This window comes from Hibiscus syriacus, unplaced genomic scaffold (genome assembly GCF_006381635.1).
Source record: "Hibiscus syriacus cultivar Baekdansim isolate YM2019G1 unplaced genomic scaffold, ASM638163v2 tig00110384_pilon, whole genome shotgun sequence".
Taxonomy (NCBI): domain Eukaryota; kingdom Viridiplantae; phylum Streptophyta; class Magnoliopsida; order Malvales; family Malvaceae; genus Hibiscus; species Hibiscus syriacus.
In genome coordinates this window covers 2,223,934-2,236,427 of record NW_024062715.1, presented here as the reverse complement: position 1 = coordinate 2,236,427, position 12,494 = coordinate 2,223,934, and the positions used below count along the sequence as shown (strand labels likewise).

At 36.3% G+C, this 12,494-nt stretch overlaps 1 protein-coding gene across 1 annotated transcript; it reads right to left on the bottom strand.

Annotated features, from left to right (window-relative positions):
* Window positions 1-6,333: 6,333 nt before the first annotated feature.
* Window positions 6,334-6,864, bottom strand: LOC120122164. The gene is made up of 2 exons (XM_039141387.1): window positions 6,618-6,864; window positions 6,334-6,533 (listed from the first exon to the last, which is right to left on the bottom strand). The coding sequence occupies exons 1-2, from the start codon at window positions 6,862-6,864 to the stop codon at window positions 6,334-6,336; spliced, it is 447 nt and encodes a 148-aa protein (XP_038997318.1).
* Window positions 6,865-12,494: the final 5,630 nt, after the last annotated feature.

Genomic DNA, 12,494 nt, shown 5'->3' with positions numbered 1-12,494 from the left:
AAGCTAAATTGGCTTGATAGGCATATTCGAGGGGTATTTCTAAGAAGTTAATTGAAAAAGTTTTGTAATTTTTAAGCTTAGAGTAGTAGTACTGCAACTTATCTTTCAGTTGAGTGTAATATCAACACATATGAAACATTTTAAGCGGGATAAAAATTGCGTTAAAAATGGTTCGAAAGCTTGGTGTTGTACATGAAGAATAACCTAAAATGGCTTGATAGGCATGTTAGTGGTGTATTTATGGGAAGTTAATTGGATTTTTTTTGTAGTTTTAAGCTTAGAAGCATAGTATTGCAACTTATCTTTCAGTTGATGGTAATATCAGCACATATGAGACATTGTAAATAGGGTTAACCCCACATTGAAAATAGTTCGAAACTAAAAAGAAATTGGAAACTAATGAATACATTTGTTAATTAGAAAAGTATTAGTTTAATGAAAAACATAATTAATCGATACAGGGGCCTAATCAATTAGGACATTTGTTCTTCATGTGTATGAGATTCTTACAAATAGTGCATAATTCCAGTTGTCATTTTCTTTCTCGGTGTTAGACCAAATCCTCGTCACAATAATTCTAAGTTGATCGTGGACAACCTTTTTTTTGCGCCATAGTGCATAATATTATTGTATTATAGGTCATCAACTTCATTCGAATCACATTCATTTCCAATGGGAGGAAACTTGTATCGATAAACCTTGAATACAATTTCAAGTAAGTATACCGAATTAACGAATATCATGTAGTGAATCCATAGAGAAGAACAAACAACAGTGACGTGTGTACACATATATTTGAATGATTGGAAGTCTCCACACTCACATGTTCTTTGTCTTATATTAACCATGTATATGTTGTGCTCCATGTCTTCCAATGGCTTCAAATATTTTGAAACACGAAATTTATTTTGTTTGTAAATGACGAATATCAAATTCATCGCATTTGAATTTTGCACAAATAATTAGAATTTTGTTAGGAGGTCTAGGTTAATTATTTGTTCACTTGCCATCTAGTCAACTGTTTACTTCTCCAAGGTTACAAAAAGGGTTGCAAACTGATAATATGTCTCTTTGAAAATGAAAATGATATGCAAATGACGCACTATATTCAGTGATGAATTGATTGCCTTAGCCAAGTTCATTGTCATGTGACCATATTGTTTAACTCCATCAAATGATTGAAGTAATTTATCTCTTGGAATTTTAGCAAGGTAGTTATAGCCTTGTAAATTCCTGTTTGTCAGTTCTTGAAGCACCATTAGGAGTTCATCTTCACTCTTGCTTCAACCTCATATACAAAATACGTATGGCCTATCTATTAAAAATGGAATAAATTAATGAGAAATAATAAATATAAAGATATGTTAAACCCAAAAGAGTGAAAGACGTACTCATTCGAAGCACCATTAGGCGTTCATCTTCACTCTTTAACTTTTGCAAATAATTTACAATAATATGGCGTAAAAAATATTGGTGATAAATATAGAGAGGATGATGATGATGCTATCGGAGTCCCAAATTGGAGACGGGTAAATTTTAACTTCGATCTTAATGTTTAGAGTCTGAAAACCAATTTATGAAATGACTTCAACATATTAAGTACATACATTACATGCAACGACTTGGGTGTATCATCTTCTTCGATACCAAGGCATTCTTGAGTATATAGCTTTGACTTTGACTTAAACCTACCACCAACCCAACATTCAATGTACAATCTATACAATATGGATGTGGCTGCGTGGTCTTCTCAAAATGACATGAGTTCGCTAGACCATGAAGTGTTTAACCGATTCGATGATTTCTCATCTATACGATATTCAACATATATCCCTAGTGCAGATTGCGTGCCACCATCTATAGAGAGACATTCTTGTGTTGGTGTTGTCGACTTTGATCTTGGTAATAAGTTTCTTGAGTGGTCTCGTGATCGACACACAGCTGCAACACTTGTTACCGTAGCATTCGATGATGTAAAACTATTTCGATTTAAGGGGGGTCATTTTGACGAAGAACCGGTAAGGGAGACTGGCCCCGATGGTGATGAGGTAGGTCTCTTCTATGAAGAACCCCAAGACCTTGACATGATAGTGGGAGTAGATCATGATGTTTAAGACAATGAAGAGCATGCCACATCTATCAATGTTCCACATGCTACCGCTTTTATTTCTTATTACCAACCATCATCACACTTTAAAACGATTGATATGGACTCCATAATTTTTACAATTCCCGACATATTGAGTAACACAACCAATGTGATGATAGTGAACTCTATATTGAAATGACCTTCAAAACAAAATAACTCACCATGGCTGCCATTAAGAACTAGGTATACATAGCTCAGTTATGTCGACTGTAAAAAAATAACACCAGATAAGAACATTACTGAATGTGTCTACAAGAAATAAAGATAGAATTTGAGGGTCCGTGTATCATGCTTGAAGATAATGAATAACCTATGGAAGCTTACAGAATATGTCCAACCTGATACATACACCGTTAGTAGCCTCAGTCAAGATCATCGTAACTTGGATGTGCACGTGGTTTGTGATGCCTTCATTCCACTCCTCAAAGTAAATTCACGTATAACAATTATGAATTTTATTGATGTAATTACATCTCAATACTACTACACAATTGACTACCATAAAGCGCAGTATGAAAGGTCTCTGTTGCGTGTTCTGAGTACTATAAAATTATATGCAAATAATGTGCAAGTATACACAATCGCTCAAGTAATAAAGTGATGAGTGAGTATCATATCCACAAGCATTAGATGAACTTACAAAAGTCTAACCAAAGTAAAGCACTACTCTATCTAAGTATAGTTAGTGTTGATATGTACAATGTCATATCAATGGAAAGTAAATGTTGGTGGATATGGATTGATGGTTTGATGGTGTATCAAATGGAAATGTAGTGGCAAGAGTAGATATTTAATATTGAAAATGATGAAAAATAGAGGAAATGAAAAACAGTAAAAACACCAAATAAAAGATAAGTTGATAATTTTCATACGACAAGCTTCCACTGGAATAAATGGCAGAGATTAATTTAAGGATGCTAAACTTATCTCTCAGGTGGATTTAATCTATCTAAACTTTACTTTCTCTACAGGGTTTGCTGAAAGTACTCCCTCTATCTTTAGTCAAAGGAACCTACCTGAATAGAATGCCACGTCATCTCCTCTCAGTCTCAGCTATGACAGCCTACACTATTGATAAAAAACTACCCTTTTTAGTCGTTGAAATCCTATCTTAGTCTCTCTCGAGGACTAATGGATTAGGATATAGTATTCCTAGGTCAGTTCAAAGCTTATGAAAATATTATAGCCCATTGCTTATGAGGATCTTGTCTTGTGTTTCTCTCGAATACTACAAGTATTTTTAGCTTTCTCTCGAACACCTAACCTTCATCTAAGAAATTGACACTCTTATGCCTCTTACAAGCTTAGACGATGAAGCATACATAAGTAAAGCAAGCAAATATCAAAGATAAACATAAATCTACCATTAAAATAAAGTTTAAACAACCATCAAAACAACCCCACCAAATAAGGTTAATTTATAAAGGGGTTCAAATTATCCATAGAACAAGCCATGAAATATTCATTCCAACAACCCAATAATAAATAGAAAAATAAAAACAAAGGGAAGGGAGAAGAAGCCTTCGACGTACTCCACTTGAGCTCTCCTCAACCACCACGAATCGCCTTAGCTCGCTAGCTCCTCTCGGACGCCTAGCTCGCCACTCCTTGGAGCTTATCAATTGAGGAACACCAATCAAGGAAGAAGAAAAGGAAATTGTGAAAAAGATAAGAAAACATTGCTGAAAATCCAATGTCTCCCTTTTCTCTCCCATGTGAGGTGTAATATATAACAAAAATACTTAAGGGAAATGATGAGGTTGATGGGTTTAAAACACCCCTAATACCCCTAGAGTCACACCTTATGCGTGAACTTTATCCTCCAGGTGGCAGTGGTCCCCTAGTAGGCGGTTAAAGCCATCATTCACGTGCAGTACTAGTTGTCCTTGTATAGAAATATATTTTTATCCTTTTCTGTGCCAGAAATGCCAATGCATTTCAATCTGCTTCAGCAACGTGTTATGCCACGACATTACTTCCCAAAGAGACCTTTTGCTTGCTATTTCCTACACACCACAAACAATCTGCACATTTCTCTCATACAACACCCTTAAGAGATAAAATAACAATACCACCACAAATACAACTATATGAAACTACATGATCCTAAAATGACTAAAATGAGCTTTTAAACAAATAGTAACTTAAGTGAAAAAGGCCTTAAAGTAGCCTTTTTAGGAAGTTATCACTCCCCCAAACTTAAGCTATTGCTTGTCCTCAAGCAATGAATAACAATTACATAAGCAGAATGTCATGGAAATTTTCAACAATAGGACAATATGACAAAAATTGAATTTCAACCCTCAGAAAAATAGGCTTCAACACGCTAGACATATCAAGAATTCAAGTACTTTTCCCTAGGTCAAGAACCTTTGTGGTAGCGTGTGTGCGTAATTGTATCCAATCTATACTTCACAAATTTAGACAATTTCTAATCAAGTCCCCTAGTTTTTTCCAAGGCATTTACTCATTTATTAAGAACATTTTTACTCCTTTTTACTATATATATATATATATGCAATGTTACTACGAAGGGAGTTAGCTTATCACACCTACTCTTCCACTCTTTAGGTGAAAAGGAGCATACCTTCCACCCTGAACTAGTTGAGTAGAGTCATCCCGTGACTAATTTTATTCACTCATATGCTCGTGGCTGCCATTTATTAAAGAGAGTTCCAGGTAATGCCACGACAAAAAGGAGTGTCCCTCTACAGCTATGCCTAAGCATTTATTCACAGTCTCAAATATAAGGGAGTTATTTTTTATTTATCTTTTAAGCACAATACTATATTTCAATGCCAAAACTAACTAGAGTTCCTTAATAAAAATTTTCTAAATTTCTTAAGTATAGAGAACATACAGAATTCACAGTCTCAAATATGCTCAGGAGATGCCTTGACATTGAATGCCGACAGAATTTCATCCAGAAAGCCTAGAAAATTATGTTGGATGTGGGGAAGGATTTCTTGAAACATCGTTTCCACAACAAAATCTCTCTACTTAACATAACCAAAGAAATTACGAAAATCACCTTATAAGGCATGTAAGTGAGTTTGAATTTGCATCACAACTTCTTCGAGAGCAAGCATTCTTACCTCGACATTTGATTGTTCATTACCTACAGACTTCTCATGAGCAGGGCCTTAGATTTTGGATTTTCAAGTCCCAATAGTAATGGTAATCTAGCCCTAGTAATGCACGAAACTCCAGATAAAATCTCATCAAAAGTATTCTCATTTACCTTTTTTTTACGACACAAAGCAGTAATCAAATTAGGAAACACTAAATCACTTGCCTTTTTACCTAAACACTCATGAGCTTTATGAACAATGATGCGACCCACATCAATAGGACGGGTTACCATGATCGAATGTAAAAACATTAAATGAGAAAGATATATCGTCGTACTGTGTGATGTAGGCATGAGCTTGTTCTTTAGAAAATGGTTCCACAGCTTGGCACGCGGTTGTAGATGCTCACGGTTGACCGAATAACGATTGACTTGGCGACTATTCCATGCGGTGTTGGTGAAACACAAGTCCTTCAAGATTTCATCATACGTGGTGCTATCAGCATCATTTTCGAACTTGGCATGTTGGTCCTCAACATCATGCAAATGAAAATATCTATTAATCACAGATGGTGTAAACATGATGTGCTTACCTCGGACTAAAATGGAGTGTTGCTTCAGCTTTGGTTGGTCTTGTGCGCGCCATTTTTTCAAATATTTGTAAAGCAAGAAAAATGAAAAATGAAGAAGCTTTGAGAGCTTGAAAAATTTCGGCTATGGGGAAAATGAAAAAAGAATATGAAGAAATGAAAGAGAAAAAGAAAAAGTTAAAAATGAAATGAGTGATAGGATGGTTAAAAGAAATGAGTGGGTGGGGGTAAATGGGTATATGGAAAAGGAAAAAATAAACTGTAAAAGTAATGGTGATGGGACAAAACAGTGGATAGAGAAAAGTTAAAATTAGAAATAAAAGAAAAGAAAAAGAAATAAATCAAAAAAATATTTTTCCCCATTTGATTCCTTTATCCTTTCCTCCCTTGGTAATCGATCCTTGCACGGCTGCAGTACTGTGGTCCTATACAAAACAAATAAAAAATTATCTACAAAATAAAATAAGAATAAAAATTAAAATAAAGGAAAGATTAAATTTATTATTTATGCACAGTCACAGAGTTCAATACCACGGCATCGAAATTTGGTTCTCAACTGGGCACTCTTCAGCATCGTGCAGATACAACACGACCTTGTTGTACGGTGGTGGAGCTCCATTATATGCTTTCAGATGCTGGCCATTGACTTTGAAGACCGTCTCATCTTCTATATTATTGATGTCAACTGCTCCATGGGGATATACATAATGCACCTCAAATGGCCCTGACCATCAAGATTTGAGCTTCCCAGGAAAAAGTTTGAGTCTGGAGTTATAACGCAATACTTGTTGGCCCACATGATAATGACAAGGTATCAACTTTTGGTCGTGCCACTTCTTAGTTTTCTCCTTGTATATCCAAGCATTCTCATATACTTGTGCTCTAAACTCTTTCATTTCATTAAGTTCCAGTAATCTATGCTCTCTAGCTAGTTGAGCATCAAAATTTAGTCGCTTAATAGTCCAATACGCCTTCTGTTCAAGCTCAATCGGGAGATGACAAGCCTTCCCATACGCAAGCTTGAATGGTGACATTCCCAAAGGAGTTTTGAACATTTTTCTATATGCAAAAAGTGCTTCATCTAACTTTGGTGACCAATCCTTCTGCCTTGAGTTCACCACTTTCTCTAAAATCTGCTTAATCTCTCGATTGGATATCTCTGCTTGGTCATTTTTCTGCGAATGATATGTTGTGGAAATCTTATGTCAAACTCATTATCTCCTCAATGCCTTGGCAATCAAATTGTTATCGAAGTGAGTTCCTTCATCACTTACAATAGCATGAAGTACTCCAAACCGAGTGAAAATATACTTGTACAAAAACTTGAGTACGGTTTTAGAGTCATTCCTTGATGTTGTTATTGCTTCCACCTACTTTGAAACATAATCCACAATAAGCAAGATATATAGATCTCCTCCAGAAGATGGGAATGGTCCCATGAAATCGATGCCCCAAACATCAAATAGGTATATTTCCAAAAATTTTTGCAGTGGCATTTCATGACGTTTGGATATGTTTCCAGTCCGCTGGCATCGATCACAAGATTTGTAAAATGCTTGAGCATCTCTAAACAGAGTTAGCCATTAAAAGCCTAATTGCAGGACCTTAGCAGCATTCCTTGCTCCACCAAAATGGCCTCCACTTAGGGCTGAATGAAAATGGTATAGAATGTCACGTATTCTTCTTCAGGTACACATCATCTAATGAGTTGATCGGCACAATGCTTAAACAAATATGACTCATACCAAAAATAGTGTATTGCATCATGCTTGAACTTCTTTTTACCCTGGCTATTCAAATCAAAAGGCAATATTCCACTAACAAGAAAATTAACAAGGTCAGCGTACCACGGGATTGCCGTGGCATATAAAATTTTCCCATTAGGAAATTCCTATTGAATATCTACAGTGTCATGGCATTCTGAATTGTTCTCTAGCCTAGATAAATTATCAGCAACTTGATTTTCAGTTCCTTTTCTATCTACCACCTCTAAGTCGAATTCTTGCAAAAGTAAGATCCACCTAATAAGTCTATGCTTTGCATCATTTTTGTTCACTAAGTATTTTATAGTCGAATGATCAGTGTGAACAATACCTATTAGGTATAGTCTAAATTTATCAAAAGGAAATACCACAGCAAGTAATTCTTTCTCAGTGGTGGTGTAGTTCAATTGTGTTTCATTTTAAGTGCGACTAGAGTAATATATAACATTAAAAACTTTACCTCGGCGTTGCCCCAAAACAGTTCCTACGACATAATCGCTTGCATCACCATTAGCTCAAATGGTGATTTCCAATCGGGAGGAACTATAATAGGTGCCGAGATCAATCGTTGTTTCAGCTCAGTGAATGCGCCGAGGCATAACTCGTCAAACACAAAGGGTTGGTTTTGTTGAAGCAATGTGCACAAGGGCCTAGAAATCTTGGAGAAGTCTTTGATAAATCTTCTATAGAATCCAGCATATCCAGGAAAACTTCTTATACCCTTGACCGAAGTTGGTGGTGGCAATTTTTCTATTACTTCAATCTTTGCCTTGTCTACCTCGATACCTTGTGAGATATTTTGTGGCCTAACACAATGCCTTCAGTCACCATGAAGTGATATTTTTCCCAATTTAAGACCAAATCAGCTTCCTCGCATCTTTTGAGAAATTTTGCCAAATTGCCGAGGCATCGTTCAAAATCGTCTCTAGAAAAAGAAAAGTTATCCATGAATATATCCATAAAATCCTCAACCATGTCTGAAAAGATAGTTTGCATACAACACTGAAATGTTGTCGGGGCAGTATAGAGTCCAAAAGGCATCCTCCTAAAGGCAAAAATGTCATAGGGAAAAGTAAATTTAGTATTTTCTTGGTCCTCTGGTGCGTTGGCAATTTGATTGTACCCCGAGTACCCATCCAAAAAGCAATAAAATGCTTTGTCGGCCAATCGATCTAACATTTGGTCGATGAAATGTAGAGGAAAATAGTCCTTCTTTGTAGCTTTGTTGAGTTTTTGATAATCCATACATATCCTTCATCCGGTAACAGTGCGAGTGGGTAATAGCTCATTATTCTCATTGGTAACCACCATCGTGCCTCCTTTCTTCGGAACACATTGTACAAGGCTTACCCATGAGCTATTTGATATAGGGTAAATTACTCCAGCATCAAGCCATTTCATAATTTCCTTCATTACCACTTTCTTCATAACTGGGTTAAGTCTTCTTTGTGGTTCTATCGAATTGTCGTGGCAGTCTTCGAGCAGAATCTTGTACATGCAATTTGTAGGATTAATTCATTTCAATTTGTTCATAGTCCAACCAATTGCTTTATTTTGCTGCATCAAAACACTTAACAAACTTTGCTCTTGGTTAGCAGTAAGGTTAGTGAAAATAATCACCGGTAAAGTTTTATTGTTACCCATATAAACATATTTAAGATGACCTGGCAAAGTCTTAAGCTCTAGAGTATGTGCATGCAATAATGATGTACATGCAATAATAAAGGCTTAGGAGGATTAAATTCATCAAAATTCATAGGTTCAAAATTCATAATTGATCTAGCTTATAGTAAGCTAGATTACTCATCCAAAATTGGAAAGTTGTCATACTCCACTAAGCTTTCATTATCCACCCAATATTCCTTCTCTGCTAGCTTAATGAAATTATTCTGGCAAAGCTATTCTTCAATTACTGAGTTCAATTCAGAAATGCCTTGGCATTCTTCAGTGTCATCGACATACTTGAGAGTTCGAAACACATTAATAGTCACACACTGATCAACCACTGTTATGGTGATTTCACATTTTTCATATACTATCCAAATACGACCAGTGGCTAAGAAAGGTGTTCCCAAAATAATAGGTACCTTGGCATCAACTTCACAATCCAAAATCAAGAAGTCAACTGGAAACACAAACTTATCCACCCTTACTATGACATCTTCAACTCTCCCTTCAGGTTTAACATGGGATCTGTCGGTAAGTTGTAAAATAACCGAGGTGGGTCTTGCATCTCCTATGCCAATCTTCAAGAATATAGATTTTGGAATTAAGTTGACACTAGAGCCAAGATCAAATAGTGAATTTCAACGAAATTAGCTCCTATCGAACAAGAAATAATGAAGCTGCCCGGATCATTTTGCTTTGGTGTCAACTTAGTCAATGAAGAACAAAATTATGTTGTCGTGGAAACAGTCTCATAAGTCTCTACTTTCCTCTTCTTGGTATAGATTTCCTTCAGAAATTTAGCTTACGTTGGCATCTGTTCAATAGCTTCCAAGAGAGGTACATTAATATGGAGCTGATTAAGAATGTCCACGAACTTCTTGAACTGAACTTCATCATTATGCTTCTTCAATATTTGCGGGAAGGGTGGTGGGGTCTAGCTTTCTTAACTGCAGGAATAGGATTTGCTTTTGCCTTGGCATCAGAATATGGTGCCTTAGTATAATCAGTAGTAGAACCCTCCTCCTTATCATTCTCAGAGATGATATCATCATGTAATTCAGCTTCACTATTGTCAATAGTGGGAGCAGAGTCATCATGTTGTGTCCTACTAGCCTTGACTTGTTGATTGATTTGTGTTCCACTCCTAAGAGTTAGCATGTTACAATGCTCATTTCCATGCGCTTTAGTGACTTCAGTATGACTTGGCAAACATCCTTGCTAACAATCTTGCAATGTCGTAGCAATCTGACCAACTTGACTTTCTAAAGCTCTCAGAGACGAGCTATGGCTTTGAAGTAAGGCGCCTTGACTATGAAGTAAAGCTCCTTGATTCTTAATTGAAGTAGAATGGTCTTGAAGCATTGAATTCATAGTAGGTATGAACTCTTGAATTATAGCTTCCAATGAACTCATGCTTGCTGAAGATGAAGCTTCTTTGTTGGTATTGTGCCATGGCATATAATTTTGGTAACCTTGAGGATCATTGTGATTCTGCAACTGAGTGGACTGATTAGTATTGTGTGCTCCTTGATTTCCCCATGAGAAATTGGGATGTTGTTACCATCCAGCATTATAAGTGTTAGAGTAAGGATTGTTGTTGCCTCGATTGAAATTACCTACAAAGTTGATGGACTCATGGTTGGTTGGGCATTTGCTCTCGTGATGATTACCTTGGCATAATAGACATGCCAAGCTAGTTGCTTTCACTTTATTCACATTAGTGGAACGTTGTAAATTCTTCAGCATATTAGTAATAGCTGAGAGTTGAGCGGATACCGAATCCTTGGTATCTAACTCAAATGCTCCAAGTTCTTTTCTCACACTCTCAAGCCTTGAGAAAGAAAATTGATAATCATTATTAGCAATTTTGTGCTAGATAGTAAACGCCTTAGTAGGTGATTTATCCAATAATATCCCATTTGTCGAGGCATCCAACATCATCCTCGTGGGTGCATTGACTCCATTATAGAATATAACTACTTGAGTCCAATCATGAAAACCATGATTTGAACACTTTTGAAGTAAAATCTTGTAACGGTCCCAACACTCATACATGGATTCGTTGTCGCCCTAGCGAAAGGATGCTATGTCATTCCTTAGTTGAGTATTCATATTTGGTGAGTTGTACCGCAATAAGAAACTTTTGCAAAGATCGACCCATGATTCCATCGAACCGGATGGAACACCACTCAACCAAGTCCTTGCTCGGTCACGCAATGAATACGGAAACAACTTTAATTTCAGAACATCCTCATGCACTTTTTCTTGGTGGGAAGAATCACAAACTTCCAGAAAATTTCGAATATGCTACCTGACATCTTCAGTTGGCATACCCCCAAACTTCCCAATAGAATTCAACATGTTGAACATAACTGGTTTAAGCTCGATATATGCAGCTTGAATTTTAGGTGCCACAATTCCAGGATTCAAGTCATCCAACATCGGATTTAAATGATCATGAATAACGCGTGACCTACCAGCAGATTCAGCATTTTCTAATGCCGTGGCATTTGGAATTCTGTCATCCTGACCAATGTCTTGGTTTCCAATTTGATACATTTTTCCTCGAGCACATTGAGCATGTCTCCTATGTCGAAAGAGTGTTTCAATCTCATGTTCTATCGGTTCCAATGGCTCTTCAGAATGTCTTCTAGGGATACACTAAACAAACCTGAAAAATAATAAAACAAAAATAACAAGTAAACTATACACAAATAAAAATGCAAAAATAAAATGCTCTGGCAAAATTAATTAACTTCAGGCTGCCAATCCCCGACAACGGTGCCAAAAACTTGTTGTGTGTTGTGAGTACTATAAAATTATGCGTAAATAATGTTCAAGTATACATAATAACTCAAGTAATAAAGTGATGAGTGAGTATCGTACCCACAGGGATTTGTTGAAATTACAAAAGTCTAACCGATGCAAAGCACTACTCTATCTAAGTATAGTTAGTGTTGATATGTACAATGTCATAGCAATGGAAAATAAATGTTGGTGGATATAGACTGGTGGTCTGATGGTGTATCAAATGGAAATGTAATGGCAAGAGCAGATGTTTAATATTGAAAATGATGAAATGTCGAGTCAATGAAAAATAGTAAAAAAACAAATAAATGATAAGTCAAAAATCCTCACACGACAAGCTTCCACTGGAATGAATGGTATGGATTAATTTAAGGATGCTAAACTTATCTCTCAGGCAGATTTAATCTATCTAAACTTCACTTGCTTGACAGGGTTTGCTAAAAGTG

Coding starts and splice junctions, on each gene's coding strand:
- LOC120122164 (XM_039141387.1), bottom strand. CDS start 6,864: ATGTTCAAAACTCCTTTGGGAATGTCACCATTCAAGCTTGCGTATGGG. Junction 6,534..6,617: donor CGACCAAAAGTTGATACCTT/GTCATTATCATG, acceptor CTTGATGGTCAG/GGCCATTTGAGGTGCATTAT.